Source organism: Chionomys nivalis, chromosome 3 (assembly GCF_950005125.1).
Source record: "Chionomys nivalis chromosome 3, mChiNiv1.1, whole genome shotgun sequence".
NCBI lineage: Eukaryota > Metazoa > Chordata > Mammalia > Rodentia > Cricetidae > Chionomys > Chionomys nivalis.
Genome location: NC_080088.1, coordinates 34,145,287 through 34,163,826, shown reverse-complemented (window position 1 = coordinate 34,163,826; position 18,540 = coordinate 34,145,287). Strand labels below are relative to the sequence as shown.

Below are 18,540 nucleotides of genomic sequence, written 5' to 3'. Positions count from 1 at the left end.
TAGAAAAGATATCTTTTGCCTCCAGTTTTCTTGTATTCGTGGAAATTTAATTTACTATAATTTGTCACTAGAACCCCTGGGGTCATTTCCTAACTGGACTTCACAACTACCAATCTTCAAGTTGATATAGACGGCTGAACAAAAGGTTAAGCAGCTGAGCAAACCACAAGGTTAATAGGGTCTGCTGCTGAAAGTCTTCTTGGGACACCTGGAATCAGGGAATGTTTCGGCCCAAAACTCTAGTAACTACTGTAGTGAGTACTGTTCAGGAAAGATCTTAACCTGCGTCTGTCTGGAGTGGGAGAATCATGGCGACTCTCTTTCTTTTTTTTTTTTTATGTCAATGAGACATTTCTGTTCCTGGAAGAACCAGTTTATTTCAGAGAAAATAATGGACATTGAAGAAACTCCAAATGGAGTTTGCTATCTTTATAGCAAAAGTAAGCCACTGGGCAAGAAAGTGCTCTTGCCTCAAATGCTGACAGTATACTGTCCTAATAGGATAAACAGGACACAAAAGGGAGTGATTGCCAGACCTTGCCCAGACAAGATGGGACAGTCCTGCAAAAACCCTGTTTCATAGAAAACTCTGACAGGTATTCTAGACCTGTAGCCAAAGATGGCTGTCCCAACATTGCAGAGGAACTTTGGGTAATTGTTCAGTTAACCAGTTGTTTTTGTCATTTCTCATCGAGCAGTATAGGCAAGAGCAGTTTCTTGCCCAAATGGCTAAGTAACTCCATAAGGAACCTTTTCAATGCCCGTCTTCCTCTTGAAGTAGATTGGTGCTGCCAGGAGCAGATCTGTCTCACTATCAATACAGGACTTTGGACTCACCAAGATAGGATGGATATGGAATATTTTCTCTGAATTTGTTAAATGCAAATGGACCAGACATTGTTGATGTATTTATTGCCTAAATATATTGTATATAGTTATTGTACTTATTATATATAGTTTTTTTATATTAGTCAAAGCCTTCTTTTTTATATTTTAGACAAAAGGGGAAATGTAGTGACATTTCATTTTTTATTTTAATAAATAAAGCTTGCCTGAAGATCAGAGAGTGAAACAGTCACACTGGTTAGCCATACAGACCAGGCAGTGGTGGCACACACCTTTAATCCCAGCAGCCATACTAATTCACCATAGAAACCAAGCAGTAGTGGTGAACACCTTTAATTACAGCAATAATTATGACGATAAACATGGCTTCTAGTAATACCTCAGCCATGAAGCTAAACTCTCAAAAAGCTAAGGAATGGTTGTAGCCAGTAACCACAGTTGCGGCTTTAATCCTAGCCATATTGCTTAGCAGATTAAAGACTCATATGATCTGAAAAGGATAGAGATATACAGTAAAGACAGATTCAGATAAAAAACCTCTAAATGGTATACAGTGTGTTTAAAAATATATGTAGGCTTATATTCGTTTAATAAAATGCTGAATTCCAGCCAGGCTGGAAGTGTAGGTGGATCAACCAGACTAGGAGAATTATGGAAAGAGGAAAGACAGAGACGCAGTCACCAGCCAGATGTCGAGGGAACATGATGAGAATGCCTCACTGAGAAAAGATACCAAGCCACATGGTTAAACATAGACAAGAATTATGCATTAATTTAAGTTCTAAGAGCTAGTTAATAATAAGCCTGAGCTAATAGGCCAAACAGTTTGTAATTAATATAAACCTTCTTTGGGACTGAATGGCTTTGGGACCAGGTGGAACAGAAACATGTTCATAATATTTCTTTGATATGACCGTGTTCATTTTATTGGCTTATTCTCCTAGAATTGTAAGTTGAATATCTAAATAGTTTGCCTGTTTGGAACATTTCAGATTCATATTGTGAAATAGCTCCTTGGAAATCTGCTTCGAAAAGTTGATAATGCTTTCAACTTTGCCAACATTGAACATTGAGGAAAGTCTTTGTAAATGCAGTAATTGAAAAGTGGAAGAAGATAACTTTTGGGGAAAGTGAAGGAATATAATTTTAGCTTGACTTTTAGACTTGCCAAATTCTTAAGAAAAACTTGAAAATATTAGTTTTTGGATCACAATTCAGCTATGCTTTCTAATGTAACCTTTCTGTTTATTTGCTTCCTGGGAAGGATTCAGGAATACTGATAACATTTGCATTTAACATCTTTTCATATTTGTATTGCCCTGGGTTATCTATTTTGAAAGGCCTTTTGATATTTCAGTTCATTCTTTATTTCTAGTGGGGTCTTTTTCTTATGAATTTATAAGTCTTTTGTGTTTGTTAAAACTTTAAACCCCCTTTTATAGTTTGTATCTTAATTTTCTTCTAACTTTTATTAAATATATTCTTTGACAATTTCAAGCGTGTATGTAAAACATTCTGGTTATTCTTGTCACTGCTCTAGGATCACCTTGTCTTATCTCCCTACCCTGTGAACCTTCCCTTCCCTGCAAGACCTATTCCCACATCCTTCGGGTTTGTTTAGTTTTGTTTGTCTGAATCAGACTCTGTGTTTTGATGAACAGACATTTTAGTATTTATAAGCCAAATAAAAAATCCCTTTTTATTTGGATTTGAGTTATAAAGGACTCTCCCACTTCAATAAAATATAAACATAGGAAAATCCTACCAAACAGTAAAAAACCCACAATTTTATAAAAGCAAGTTGCACCAGTTGGCAGATGATTGAATGACAGGAATCAACTCGTGTGACTAGCTGTCAGGTATAAAAGCAGGCAACAAGATCTCAATCGCTATCGTGTGGGACTGTATAGACATTTCTGCTCAGCTTAGATATTAGTGAAAATCATTTTCAGCCCTGGTACTGAGTGGGAGTTGAAAGACAATGGTCAGCAATTCCTGAGACTCCTGCTTAGTGCCCACCTATTTTTCCAGTGCAATTTAAAGCTGCTGGTCCATAAGACAGGGGTGGTGGTGCCTGCCGCTAATCTCTGATCTCAGGATTTAAGAAGAGGAGTAGGGAGAATCAAGTGCTTAAGACCATCTGTAACTACATAGTGAGTCTGAGCTTGGCCTGGACTGCATAAAACTCTGTAAAGCAGACTTAATGAACAATTTATAAAAATCTACAGCATTTAGGGTTTTAAGTGAAATTACAAGATTACATATTAATTTGGGTGGTATATCTTTTAAAATATTTGGCTTTTTTGTTAAGAATTATATGACATTAAGAGTTACTATGTGACATATTTATATATTCTAATCACATTTTATGGTGTCAGTGCGGTTTCTGTGGTGTCATGTATATGTGTGTGTATGAATGCGTGTTGATCTGGGTGTTTGTGTGTCTGTTTGTGTGTGTTGTGTGTTTCTCTGGATCAAACTAAGAGTCACATGAGTACTCAGCAAATGTTCTACCCCCAAGTCATATCTCCAATCCTACCATTTCTTTCCATAAAGACCTCCAACATCTCTTATTTAATTTATTGTTTGATATTAATATTTCTGCTGGCATTATGTTGCCTGATAAAGGATTCTCCTCTCTATGCTGTGAATATATTTTATTACCATTGGTTAATAAAAAAGTAGCTTTGGTTTATGGCAGGGCAGAATATAGCGAGACAGAAAATCTAAGCAAAAATAGAGGAGGAACAAATGGTGGAGTCAGGCAGACGCCATGTAGCCGCCAAGAAACTCCATGTAACAACATGTAACAAACCACAAGCCTTGTGGTAAAATATAAAATAACACAGATGGGTTAATTTGAGATGTAAGAGTTAGTAAATAAAAGCCTGAGCTAATATACAAAAGAGTAAGTAAAATTATAGTAAGAGTTAGAATGATTATTTCATAAAGAGCTGCAGGAGCTAGTGGGTGGGGCCCTGTGGGTGGAGAGATGCTTGCCTGGGGCCAGCGGAATGGAAGATATTTGTAGCTACAGTTGCAACTCCGCTCCTGCTTTGTGTCTGATTTTTATTTGTGTTAGTAAAGGTGCTGAGATTTTTCTAAATTTTATTTGAAAAAAATTTATCATATATTTTGGTGCTTTTCTCCTCCACCAGCTTGTCCCAGAATCATCCACATCCCAACTCACTCAAGTTGATGCTCTCTCTCAAAAAAAACAAAACCAAAAACTCATAAAAATGAGTCAGAACAAATAATCAAAAGATCAATAAAACTGCAAAATGTCCAAACAAAATAAAAAGCACGTATACACACACACACACACACACACACACACACACATACACAAAGCACATTCAAGCACACAACCAAAACCAAGACAAATCACAGGACAAAAAAAACCCACATGGAATTAATTTCTGTTGGACTTGTACTTCTGGGTACAGGGTCTGCCCTGGAGTGTGTTTGGTACACCTAGTGACTCTCCATTGGAGAAAACGAATTTTTCCTTTCCCAGTTGGTATCAATTGCAGAGAGCTTTTTAGGGATGGGACCCCATGACAGAGCTGGGACCCTGTCTGTCTTGAGTCAGTGCAGACTCTATGCATGTTGCCCCAGTATCTGTGAGGTCATATGTGTCCGGAAGACACTGTTTCTTTGGAGTCATCCTTTACCTCTGGCTCTTACAAACTTTTTACCTCAGATTCTTCATAGATCCTTGAGCCTTAAGGAGAGGGATTTAGAAGACATCTCATTTAGGATTTTTTATTTTTTATTTTTGGTCTTTTGAGACAGAGTTTCTCAGTAGCTTTGGAGCTTGTCCTGGAAATAGCTCTTGTAGATCAGGCTGGCCTCAAACTCACAGAGATTCGCCTGTCTCTGCCTCCCGAGTGCTGGGATTAAAGGCATATGTCACTACTGCCTGGCTTGGATTTTTTTTTAAAGAATTGTTTTCTGTCTAGACCTTTTAGAATACTCTCATCAGCACTATTTGATTTTCATTGTTCTTTGGATATCATTCATTTGACAATCATTCATGTTATCACCAGAATAATTTGTTTTTGCTCATACAATACTTCTTTTCATTTCTTCCCTGTGTAGCCCTGACTGTCCTAGAACTTACTCTGTAAACCAGGCTGGCGTCAGACTCAAAGATCAGCCTGCCTCTGCCTCCTGAGTGTTGATATTAAAGGCATGTACTACCACATTGTGCTAAAATACATAGACAAAGGGCTGAGGAAATGCTTACCTGCAGGGCCCTTGCCTGAAAGAGAACAGACAGAACCCAACTGCTTTGCTATTTTGCAAAGTCATCTAAATAACTTGATGGTTACAATTTCTTTTCTGAGGAGAGGAGATTTTATGGCATTGCCCAGGCTGACCTCAAATTCATGATTCCCCTGCCTCAATCTCTCAAGCAGTTGGGAGGTGTTTATCACTATGTTCAGTTTTAATGCTTAGTCTTATTATCTATTGATTAGACTATCATGTTATATATCTAGTTTGCTTTCTATTATCCAGTTCCAGTCTTTATATGAACTGTGTTTCTCATCAGTTCTGGAAATGCCTCTATTTTTGCATATTATCATCAATGCACCCATTGCCTCTTTTGTACTTGTATGATGATTTCCTTCCTTATATCCTCTATTCTGTCTTCATGTCTACAGAATGAATCCTTTATGATTTTAATCTTTCTTTGAAATTTTATTTTATGTTCCAGAACATTTCTTTAATTTTTCTTTTAGCACTTTTCAGTTTTGATAATTTCATTGTAGATTTTTAATTTTTATTTGTTTTTTTAGATATAAAATTCTATTTATTTATTTTCATTTTCATGGATGTTTTCTGCAAACAGAAAGTTGGATTTATAAGTGAACTATGTTTTGAATTAACATTCTACTTCTTTTAATAATTGTGCTGAACATGATCTTTTATCAGTCTTTACACATGGCTAAGACCTGTTAGAGAGGCTATAACAAAATATCTTAAAGTGGGATTTAAAAAAAAAATTTTTTTTAATTAAAAATTTCCGCCTCCTCCCCGCCTCCCTTTTCCCTCCCCTCCCCCCACTCCCCATGCCCTACTCTCTTCCCCCTTCCTCTCCAGTCTGAAGAGCAGTCAGGGTTCCCTGCTCTGTGGGCAGTCATCTCCCCTCTCCATCCAGGTCTAGGAAGGTGAGCATCCAAACAGGCTAGGCTCCCACAAAGCTAGTACATGCAGTAGGATCAAAACTCAGTGCCATTGTCCTTGGCTTCTCAGCAGCCCTCATTGTCCACTATATTCAGAGAGTTCGGTTTTATCCCATGCTTTTTCAGTCCCAGTCCAGCTGGCCTTGGTGAACTCCCAATAGATCAGCCCCACCGTCTCAGTGGGTGGGTGCCCCCCTTGCGGTCTTGACTTACTTGCTCATGTTCTCCCTCCTTCTGTTCCTCATTTGGACCTTGGGAGCTCAGTCCATTGCTCCAATGTGGGTCTCTGTCTCTATCTCCATCCATCGCCTGATGAAGGTTCTATGGTGATATGCAAGATATTCATTCATATGGCTATAGGATCGGGACATTTCAGGCTCTCTCTCCTCAGCTGCCCAAGGACCTAGTTGGGTACATCTCTCTGAACCCCTGGGAATCCCTCTAGAGTCAAGTCTCTTGCCAACCCTAAAATGGCTCCCTTAATTAAGATATATACTTCCCTGCTCTCATATCCATCCTTCCGTTATCCCAACCATCCCATTCCCCCAAGCTCTCCCCATCCTCCCCTTCTCACTTGTCTTTCCCCATCTCCCTTTTCCCCCAATTTCATGAACCTATTATCTTCTTAGTTCATCTTGAAGATTTTTTTTTTAAAGTTCTGCAATGATCTGTTTTTCCAAATCAAGACAGTTTTCTTGGTATTTCTTTTTTTAAATTTTATTTTATTTGAGATAGGATATCAATATACAGCCCAGGCTGGCCCAAATTTGTGATCCCGCCTCTATTTCCAAGTGTGGATGTTGTGGGCTTGTTTTGGATTCTCTCTCTGAATCTTTATCCCAATGTTTTCCCTTTCTTCCACTAATAAGATGTCATTTGGTTCTATTGTAACTTATATTAGCCTTTGGCCATGCCATAGGGAATTCTGAGAGGCTGATATAAATTATGTTTAATTGTAAACATCTAGTGTATGATCAATCAATATTCCAAAACTTTACTTGCCTGTGTGCACTTTAAAAGGACAATAATTAAGAGTCAAAGGGGAAGCCACTGAGCACCGTAGCTCTTTTTAATACTCTCTCTTTGTGTATGTATTTTGATCAAATACACAGCTCATAAATTGCTCATTAAGTTGAAGTTCTTTTTAATTAGCTGATCTGGGGAAAGAACCCAGGAGGCTTTGGCAATGCTAAGCACATGTTTCATCCCGAGCAGTTCCCCAGGCTCCTGAGAGACTGACTCTAAGCACACTTTCTACTTGTTGATTTCAGAGATCTGTGGGAGGCTGCAAGTAGTGGAACATTACAGAATGAGGCCAGCTCTTCAGTTTTGACTTTGATGTCCCCAAACAGTCTGCCTGTTATTTGTCTAGACAGAAGCGCAGACACAGGCCAGTGAAATAATAGTACTGATGCCATCTTAATAAAATAGGTCAAAGAGAACAAAGACAAAATATTTTCCTTGTGTTCACTCCTTGGTACAGGATGCCAAAATCAGTTTGTGTTTTGGTGTTCCCAGTGGGTAGGAGATTAGAGTGGCCAGGAAGCTGACTGGGATGCTGTCTTTTGCTAGCCATCCAAGGGGCTCCTGTTATAACTTCATGGAGTTATAGCATAGCAGTTGGGTGACCAGAAAGGCCTAGAGAAACTCTCTGTCATACCTTACCAAATTCAGAACTGCAAATCTCTTCAAATAAATTATCTTCATGTGTGCTGCTCGTCCGTTCTCGGCTGTCCAGACCTGAAATAATCACACAGAAACTATATTATTTGCAATACTGTTTGGCCAATAACTTAAGCGTATTGCTAGCTAGCTCTTATATCTTAAATTAAGACATTTCTATTAATCTGTGTATCGCCATGTAACTGTGGCCTATTGGTAAGGTTCTGTCTGGAGTCTGGCGTCTAGCGTCTAGTGTCTGTCTCCTGTGGAGGCTACATGACTTCTCTCTGACTCTGTCTACTATCTATCTATCTATCTATCTATCTATCTATCTATCTATCTATCTTCCAGCCTGGCTATATTCTCTTAAGCAGCTTCTTTTATTAATCAGTGACAACAAAACATATTAATAGCATACGAAGGGAAATTGTTGTTTTCTCTTTTTTTCTGGGTTACAAGTTTGCCACTGGGAGGTAACTAACCTTTACTGCTTCAGCTCTCCTTGGTTAAATCAAAGGTTCCAATCTTGAGAAGACAACGACAGTGATTTATTTTGTTTCCCTCTAGAATAGAGGCTGTAAATTAAAGTAATAATTAAATCCTGGAGTCGGGAAGCCCATTTCACTTCTGTTGTAGATAAACAGTCCAGACATTGTTTCTCTGCTCAGTCAGTCACTGAATTCTTCCAGAGTGATGGTCAGTGGTCACATTTTTAAAGGACACCAGTGGTTCATCTATTAAAAAACAAAAGCCAACTTCATTCCTCTATTCAAATGGTTCAGCATCACCATTGCAAACATCACATATAACTATTTCCTTTTTGCTTTACTTTCTCACATCCCAGAGTCAAATACCAACCCAAGCCTATCTTGTGATCTTTATCCTTTCAAAATTCTTATCATCAGCTTTTTAATGGTTCAGTTCTTTGAAGCCTAACATATGGCTTCCGTTTCCAGAATAGTTCTTTAACCACTCTCTTACCATTAGTCAGTGGATGAGAAGTAATGTTTTCTCAGCAGCATAATACAAAATATTAAACAAAATGTAAAATTTAGAGAAAGCAAGTAAAACACTCGTCATTCAAAGAAAATACTGTCTTTGATGAGATGAAATTATAAGATACATATGAACATTGCATTGCGAAAGCGATGCAAGCTTTTCTGAAATTTGGTACTGATTTAAAGGGATGAAAATCCTACTTAAGAATGTCTATCTTTGGGTTTTTCTTAATTCTTGCAAAAGCCACATTTTCAAAACCTTCTCCACACTGCCAAATAAAACTCTCATGAGATATTTATGGAAAGAAATAAAAATATTTGTAGTTCAAATCTAATTACTGTTAATATTTTTTTCACATCCAGTCATCATTAATGACTCAAGATTGTTGTGTGCTAAAGTGGTTTTGTTTTTCATAAGCTTTAAGGAAAACATGCTATTTCAACTATTCGGGTCATGCTAAGTACAATGTCAAAGGGTCAAGTGGCTCTTCTGTTTGCATAGGGAAAGGCATTTCCATCCTGCATGCAACACTGAATCACAAACACAGATATGAACCCTGCCAAGATTCTCCTCTTACATGCATTCTTTCATGAGCAGTTTTTCATTCTTAGGATGCCCAATAAAAAGGACTCAGGGAAAGCAACAGAAGGCAAACCTAAAAGAGAAGCAATAAACAGCCATTGTTGATAAAAAAAAAAAAGGCATCAAACTGGAAAATCTTTACATAAGCCCTTCTAGAAGTTGGGTGCACCTTCACCTGTCGCCTACTTTTGACTGTTGAGTAGGTTTTGAATGGAAAGACTTGGAGGTTATCGGGAAAACACTTTAACCATGTGCTTTTTAAAATATTAATATCTAACTCTTCATTACTAAATGTAGTACTTTTAAATTCATTTATTCTTCCACAGTTCCAAACATGTAACTAATACATTTTTGTTACACTCAGTCCCTACCCTATCTTAACACCCCCTCACTTCCACAAGCACTCTCTCTTTTTTTCTTGTCTTCATTATTCACAGGGTTTACCTAGGGCTGCCAGTGTGAACATGGATGAGGAGCTATGTACTGAAACATCACCAGTAGCTTCAGTACTGAAAACAATGACTTTTCCCTCATGGCTACCAAAAGCTCCCCTGATCTGATGGTCCAATGAACCCCACCTGCATCTTTCACTGAATATTTAAGGGCTTAGTAGTGTGTAGAACTGTTGCAAAAATTCCTTATTCCTGGCAGACATAAACTGTGCATCCCTCCACATTCTAAAATCCTAAGAACAAACTGAGGCATGATTCCATCAAAGTTCATTGGGGGAATCAATAAGTCTGAGACAGCACAGTGCCTACAATACTGTGAATGTCCCCCTACAATACTGTGATATTCTTTGCAAGTGGGCACAGCTCAAGGTGTCTGTTCTTTCCCTTGGATTGTCACAAAGAACAAGATCCTACACTGGCAACTCCTTTTGCTGTAAATTCATGAATGCCTTGGTCATGTCAAGCTCCTAAGACATCATTTTTCAGCCTTTCTCTATAAGGTTACATGCTTACACTCTTTTTGCCCCTATCTTCTGTGGTAATCCCTGAGCCCAAGATTAATATTAGTATTTTTTTTTAAAAATTAATATGATTGTGTGTATATGTGAGTGTGTTTGTGTGTGTGTGTATGAGAGAGATAGAGAGAGAGAGAGAGATGGGAGAGAGAAGGAGAGAGCATGTCACAGCACACATGTGGAGGCCAGAGTACAGCATTGTCAAGTTCCTTCTTCTACCTTTATGTTGATTCTTGTTGTGAAAGATAGAGCAAATCAAATCAGACCTACATATAAAATGCTCTTATCCACGGAATCATCTTGCTACTTGGCCCACAAACTTAGTATTCTTGATGGAAGATTGTTGGGAAATGAATAATATTTCTTTTAAAATATATTTAACCAAGAAGTAGAAATAGACAAGATTTCCTGAGTAAATTGGGAGCATGGGAACCTTGGGAGAAGAGGGGAGGGGAGGAGCAGGAAGGGGAGCAGAGAAAAATGTAGAGCTCAGTAAAAAAATCAATAAAAATATATGAAAATAAAAAATAATATTAAAAATATATTTTGCTTTGATTTGTCGTTGTTGTTGGGCCAACATTTTCATTGTTCTGTAAAAATCTTATTATTTTTCTCAGAAAAATTATATATTTGCTCTGAAGTTCAGGAATTTCACATTTTTTGCTATATTTATTACAAATAGCATGCTGAAACACTTGCAAGTAGTGAAAGAGCTGCTCATGTAGGACTCGAATTATTGACGGTGCTGCTATTTATCAGTCAGTAATCCTCTTGGCAGGTAGCGCATTCACCGCTATCCCTTAGGCGTACAAAGCCTTGTTTGAATCTTTCTCTCTTAATGGTGATGGAAAGAGATGAGAGTTATAAGTACAACCCAAACTGTTTACTTAGGGGTTGCATTTACATTTCTGTTTTGGGATGTAAGGGACCTAAAGCAGCGTTACTTATTGCACTTATTTTTATTACTTTCTTTTTGTGAGATTATAATGTAATAACATCATTTATTCTTTTTCCTCCCTCTAGACCCTTCTTTCTTTCAATTTCATGGCCCCCTTTTAATTAAACATTGTTACAATATATACCTATATATTCCTAATTTAAATATTGTTACACAGATATACCTACATACTCCTAAGTAAAACAAGTTCTGTATGTATAATGTTACTTGTATGTATGTTTTTAGGGCAGACCATTTGGTATTGGATAACCAACTGATGTGCTCTTTGAGGGGCAGAGTATTTTTTATCATGTTTATCATTTCTTAGTTGAATGTTGTTATTTGTGTAGGGCTGAGGTCTTTTGTTCTTTCCACTGTCTAATTTGGCATGTCTATTTTTGTCCTTGGTCAGTTCACGTTTAGGTAGTTGTGTTAATGAGATTTTATGGGCGTATCCTCTTACATTGCTAGGAGACACAATATCACAGGAAACTCTCTGATCCTCTGGCTCTTACAATCTTTCCATACCACTTCACGATGCTGCCTGATCCTTAGGTGCTGCCGTTGTTTTGAGGGTGTATTCTTTGGCACTAGGGTCCACATGTCTGTATCTTGATTATTTGTAGTTTTCTGAAATGGGGGGCAGGGTGAGGATTATCTTGTAGGTATAAGGACAAATATTTAGAATGAAATAATGTATTGTTCTGGTTTAGTAAAGTGGTGGTGATAGGTTCTCTTCCAAGACCCATGACTTTGCTAGCTCTGGGTAGTTGCTTAGGTTTCCAGTAACAGTCTTTGTTTCTTTCTTGTTGAACAAGCCTTAAGTCCAATTAAAGAGCTTTTGGTTACCACTAAGGTATGTGTGTCACACTCTTCTACTCCTCGGGTTATTCTGTCATGGTAGTTGTTGGGTAGGACTGTTGCTTGTGTCCCTTCTTTGGAAGCTTGAGTAATGCTTTCTGTTTCTTAAAGGCTAGTTCTTAGAGAGAAGGATTTCATGTCAGTTCCAAATCAGGAGCCTTTGGCTCCTGTGTCTAAATTACAAAGTATCTTCAGCAATAGGAACTTACCTTCTATCTCTGAGGACCAACCAAAGGCCATACCAATAGCCTATATAATATTATTAAAGTTTCTTGAACAACCCTGACCAACAGTTCAAAAGAGGGCTTCTCATACCTGATGTTGGTTTTTTTGTTTGTTTGTTTGTTATTGTTGTTCTTTTGCTCTTGGAAGGAACACTGGCAGCCTAGATGAGTAAATTTTATTTAATCTGTATGTGTGTGTGTGTGTGTGTGCGCGCACCCCCCCACCCCCCACACGTATATGTATAAATGTATAAATGCAATATTTTTATAAGTAATATAGTTTTATGCAATATAGGTAGATAGTTACGATTGTTTATGCCTTTTCCAGATATCCATACTGTTGTTATTTCTCATCCTGTATTTGTCTCCCTCCCCCCATCCCTGACAAGAGGTGCCCCTCTTTCCCCTTCCCCAATCAGATCACGTGTTTCCTGCTATTCCCTTAGCTTATCTCATTTCTGAGTTTCAGTTGTTTAGGGAGACTGCTTATCAACCAGCCCTTTCCTTTTACCCCCTTCTTTTATCAAGTTCTTGAGTATCTATTGTTTATTATTGATAACAAGACACTGACACGAAATAAACTTATCTATTTAGAGACTTGCTCTTCTTTGTAGTAAAAAATTATTTATACATGAAATCTAAAAGAATTTATAGACTTTTTTACGCTTTTAAAGTTTTTCTTTAAATACTCTCTCTCTCTATATATATATACATACATACACTAATGGTATATATAAGTTCATGTTTTTCATTATTTTCTTCAGATACAATTGCTACTGGCAGTTTAAGAATATTTTCAAATTCTTTCCTATATGTTTGCCTACATAATATTTTCATATTTGCAGTTTGGACTGTTGTGTTTGTCTATATATAAATGTTTATGCTGAGAGAATAGTATTTGAAAATTTGCATTTTAGTTCTTATGTTGGAGGTATTTACCCGAGTATTTTCTTTGAAAAATTCAATGATATTCTTCAGTTAGGTATTACAGCTTATTATTTTTAAAGCTATCCCTCCTCATTTGTCTGTAGTGTTTCTAATCTTTGCTTCTATAGCAATGTTTTTATTGTTTTCTTTATATTGTTTGTATTTAGTTATTTTGTATATAACCTCGCAAATGTATTTTCTCCTTACTGGCTTTTTTATTGCAAAAATGACTTAAAACTCCAATTGCAATTTTCTATTGTATACAATGAGAATAGTTTCCTCCAAACTTAGTATTGCAGTTGGTTATATAACTTTCTGTTGTTGTTCACTTGTTCAAATATTTTTTTGTAACCTAAGTTATTTTCCTTTTCTCGTTGTCTTCTGTAGCATATGCTTAGCAAACTTCCGCTTTTTCCCTAGGTTTTTACTTTGCCAGGTGTATAAAGGGTCAGTTGATTTAGTCTGTCAGCTCTCATATAGCTGACAGGACTTCATATCTGTGTTTCTCTGTCTTCAAAGAGCTTCCAAAGGTTCACCATTAAAACTGAAAAAAAAAAAATTGTTACTCCTGCCCTAAATGTGGAGTCACTAGTTAGATAAGTGAAAAAAAAAAACAAAAAGCAAAAAAACACTGAATGTCATCTAAGTGTGTTCGGCCTCAAGTATGAACTGGATAATTTGTATAGCTCATATAAAACAGCTATAAGTAGCTGTGTAGACAGGCATGAACCGAGTCTGCTGGTGGAGTTGTTAACCAAAGGCTTTATATAGCTACATATTTTCTGAGTTCCAACCTATCAATTTTAAATATCGTGCAGGGCTGGGCGGTGGTGGCACACGCCTTTAATCCCATCACTCGGGAGGCAGAGGCAGGCGGATCTCTGTGAGTTCTAGGCCAGCCTGATCTAGAAGAACTAGTTCCAGGACAGGAACCAAAAAGCTACAGAGAAATCCTGTCTTGAAAATAAAAAAAAAAAATCATGCAGATAATTATTTTAGCATTTATTATTTAACAAGATGATATAACTTAGAGGACAAATAAAGACTTTTTTTTATATATAAGCTTATGTTTTCTACAGTTTTGTCAAAAGAACGTGCCTCCCAAGTCCTGTTGAGGAAGCGCCGAGCAAACACCTTGCTTGAGGAAACGAAAAAGGGCAACCTTGAAAGAGAATGCATTGAAGAACTCTGCAATAAAGAGGAAGCCAGGGAAGTCTTCGAAAATAATCCGGAAACGGTAAGCACTCATTGACACTGTCGAGTCCACACTTAGATACACATTTCCAGTCGGAACATTGCCAGCCTGAAATTCCTTGGTTCCATTTGAAAGCTAATGATTTCTCAGATCATTTTTCACGCATTTCCACTGTCACTTCAGACAGGCTGCCAGTGACAGGTGCTCCAGCCAAACTTGATTTCCCTTCAGCCTCTTTACCAACAACTAGTATTGACTTTATGCTTTGCAAGTATTTTGTTTCCTAACCAAAGTTTGGTAGCACTGAGGGTTCAGGAGAGGAGGCGTGTGAAGTGTGAGTGACCATGTACCTGTTTTATCACTGTGTTTTTTCATTTATGTTGTTCCAGATGATTGCTGGATTGTATTTGTGAGAGTCTCTTATTCTGTAGCCCCAGCTGCCATGGAACTCACTATCGTCCTGCCTCTGCTTCAGCCTCTCAAATCCTGTGATTATAGGCTGGTGTGCCCCACCATGCCCAACCTAGCTCTAGAAATGGGGCCACCTAACTGAGGTTAGTTATTACGGTGCCATGTATGCTGAGTGTACGTTGTTCCATAACCTTCGCAAAGTTTCCCGAGGCCACTGATGAGCAGCAGTAATCTTTGGTGTATAAAATTTCCAAGTTACCCACCCCTTCAAATGTTGCCCAATCTGAGCATTTTAGGAGAGGGCGGTCTGTGGTACGCCTGTGGCCAGCAGGCGTAGCATGAATAAGTCCACGAAGCGGTGGAAGTATGACTTTGAGAGTCTAAATGTCACACTTTTCAGGGTTTCCTCAGGTATTTTCCCTGAGCTGAATTATACAATCTGGAGTAAAAGTGGGAAATGACATATATAAGCCTCCTCCTATGCCTCTGCCACAGCTCCAAGCCTCATGACAGCAGCTGAGGGATAATGAGCAAGGACTCTTTGTACATAGACAGAAAGTTTGTCCCAAATTGTAGCTACTTGTGTTCTATGTGGCTGTTCTTGAAGTTCTTTTTATCCCTACATGTTCTGATAAGTTCAAAGAAGAAAATTTCCCCAAATACACACCAATTATTTTAATCTATCTAGAACTAAGACAAAAATGTGATAAAAATAACTTGATCAAAGAAAAGCAACCTGGGTGGGGCGGTGATGGCGCATGCCTTTAATCCCAGCACTCGGGAGGCAGAGGCAGGTAGATCTCTGTGAGTTTGGGTGAGTTCTAGGACAGGGTCCAAAGCTATACAAAGAAAAAAAGTCTCAGGGGAAAAAAAAAAGAAAAAGAAAAAAAGCAACTTGGGGAGGAAAAGGTTTTTTTGGCTTACAGTCTTGATTACAGTCCATTGAGGAAAGTTACAGTAGGAGCTCAAACCAGATGGAAACCTGGAGGCAGGAACTGATGCAGAAGCATGGAAGAGTGCTACTTAGTAGCCTGCTGCTGGAGACTTGCTCAGCTTGGTTTCTAACAGAACCCACTGCCCCAAGAGTACCATCACTTACAGTGGGCTGGACCCTCCCCCATCAGCCACTAAGAACGTTCCCTACAGATCTTCGTACAACCATATTTTATGGAAACATTTCCTCAACTGAGCTTTTCTCCTCTCAGATGATTCTAGCTTGTATCAAGTAGACATAATATTAACCAACACAGACAATAATAATATAAACTTTTCTAGCCTACACAATTTACTTATAGTATAGAATTTTATGTATATATTCCATGTTTTACATTTTCATACTAAAAAGGAATATACGTGCATTCTTACAACTTCCATAATACAGAAGAATATGGTATGTATTAGATAGATGAATAGATTCCTTCATTTTCTAGAAATTTTAAAAAAGGAGAAAGAACAGTGTAATAAATTCCAGCATACCACCTTCCTTTAATAAAGTTCAAGCCTTCTGTTTTATTTTGCCTGCTCATTACATCTACTCAGTAGTTTTGATAGATTGCTTTGAGTGACTCTATCCCCCATAAAAAACTTTAGTGTATATTTCTGCATTGTGGATATGTTTGCAGAGCTCAGCCTTTAAAGAGTAATAGGGAGGAAAGACAGAACACAGGAGGGAAGTGGGGAGAAGGTGGAAGAGGAAAACACAATCGTGTCTTTCCCTTGACTGACATTGGTTTTGTTGATAGATTCCACCCACATTCTGTCCATATCCCTCATACTCTTAGTCCACTCTTCCCAGGTTTTCGCTGTTATTTACCTCTAATATTCTTGTCATCAGCATATCACCAATATTTGAGCCCCATCTGCTGCTCCTTATTGTCTCACATCCCTTTAATCCCAGCACTCAGAGGTAGAGGAAGGTGGATCTCCTGAGCTCCAGGTGGACCTGATCTACATTGTGAGTTTCAAGGTAGCCAAGGTGATGTAGAGAGACCCTGTAAAAAAAGTATATTAAATGGATGTTTAATCACCATGAAAAATTAAAGGATTATAAAAGAAGGTGTATACTGTTATATTTATCACCTTAGGTATAACCAGTTCAAATTAGAAGCATTAAAAATATTATCTAATTGTTCAGTAGTATATACATATATGTGTGCATGTGTGTATATATACACACACGCAATATATTGGCTATTGATTCTTGAAGTATTTTCATACAAAAACTTAGAAATTTGAAAACACACAGCATGTAGGCTATTCCTATATTAATATAAAAACAAACTAGACATGGATCTTTATCTCTGTAGTGAAATTTGAGTTTGCTAATATATCTATTTTTTTCTTTTCTTTCTAGGATTACTTTTATCCAAAATATTTGGGTAAGTTCTAAGTATTTGGAACATAAAATCTTGGAAATTAATGATATGCTCAAACCTTACTCAAATGATAGATATGTTCAAACCTCAAATAGATATGTTCAGACCTCATCTTCTGCCCAAATACCTATCCAATACAGTTTTATCAATATTGAGAAGATGTAAGACCTATGATGCTTTTGTATTTAAAGTCATATGCACTAATTTGGAATGACTCTATTATGTTATACTTTAAATTTTAGTTTTCCCCGTCTTTCTTCTAAAGTATCTTTAGGTTGAGGCTAATTATATTCAGACATGTAGACATCATGCACAAATATGTGTTCATGGGCTATCATTCAAGAAATAAAGGATATCTAAGCTCATCAAATAGTATGATATACACAATTGTCAACTAGTCATTTGTAGAAGTCATTCACAACTCCTCATTGTGACATCATGTCATCACTTCCAGCTGTATTCCATTCATGCCATTTTAGATTCTGGACTGCCAATAGTATAGTCTATGTATACTCACGTAGGTTAGGTGTTGTTTTGGTTGGAAAGAAGTTGGCCCACAAAGGGAGTGGCACTATTAGGAGGGTGACTTTGTTGGAGTAGGTAGGTGTAGTCTTGTTGGAGAAAGTTTGTCACTGAGGAGGCTTGGCTTTGAGGTCTCATATATGCTCAAGCCAGGCCCAGTAAGACAGACCACTTCCTGTTGCATGTGAGTCAAGATGTAGAACTCTCAGCTACCTCTCAATCACCATGTCTGCCTGCGTGCAGTCATATCCCACCATGATGATAATGGACTGAACCTCTGAAACTGTAAGCAAGCCACCAAAATTAAATGTTGTCCTTTCTAAGAATTGCAGTGGTCATGATGTTTCTTCACAGCAATAGAAACCATGACTAAGACAAATGACTTCAATTAAATACTACTTCAGAGTAACAAAGCTTGTTTTATTAAAGAAAATGTGTGTTTTATGTTAATATTATTTCCAAGCTGTCACAGTGGGGTCTATTTTGTGCATCTGTCTCTCATGTGATCATCTATGTTTGCAACAGAAACTGATTTTCCTTTTCTTGCAGAATACCCCTATTTTATGCTTATTTTCACTCTGTTCTTAGCTCTAGCCAACTAGAAATAAAAAAGCAAATCTTTGGAAAAATAGAGAAATGAACTCTGATATTGTTGCTAATATAGTCTTATAAATGGTTAAGTCATTAAACTCATTTCTCCTGAATTTTAGTGTTGCTAGAGAGTTTATATGTACAGGTTCCAAAAGGTATAGAGAAACCCTGTCTCAAAAAAAGAAGAAAAAAGAGAACTTATAATATATATATATATATATATATATATATATATATATATTCTTTCGACCT

The 18,540-nt window shown here is 37.5% G+C and overlaps 1 protein-coding gene across 1 annotated transcript in view; it reads left to right on the top strand.

Moving 5' to 3' along the window:
- The window catches only part of Pros1 (protein S), a 71,036-nt gene that overhangs the window by 9,224 nt on the left and 43,272 nt on the right, over positions 1–18,540 (top strand). Inside the window, exons 2-3 of the mRNA XM_057764575.1 lie at positions 14,274–14,431; positions 17,154–17,178. Coding sequence (XP_057620558.1) covers positions 14,274–14,431; positions 17,154–17,178 — 183 coding nt within the window. The remainder of the gene's footprint in view (positions 1–14,273; positions 14,432–17,153; positions 17,179–18,540) is intronic.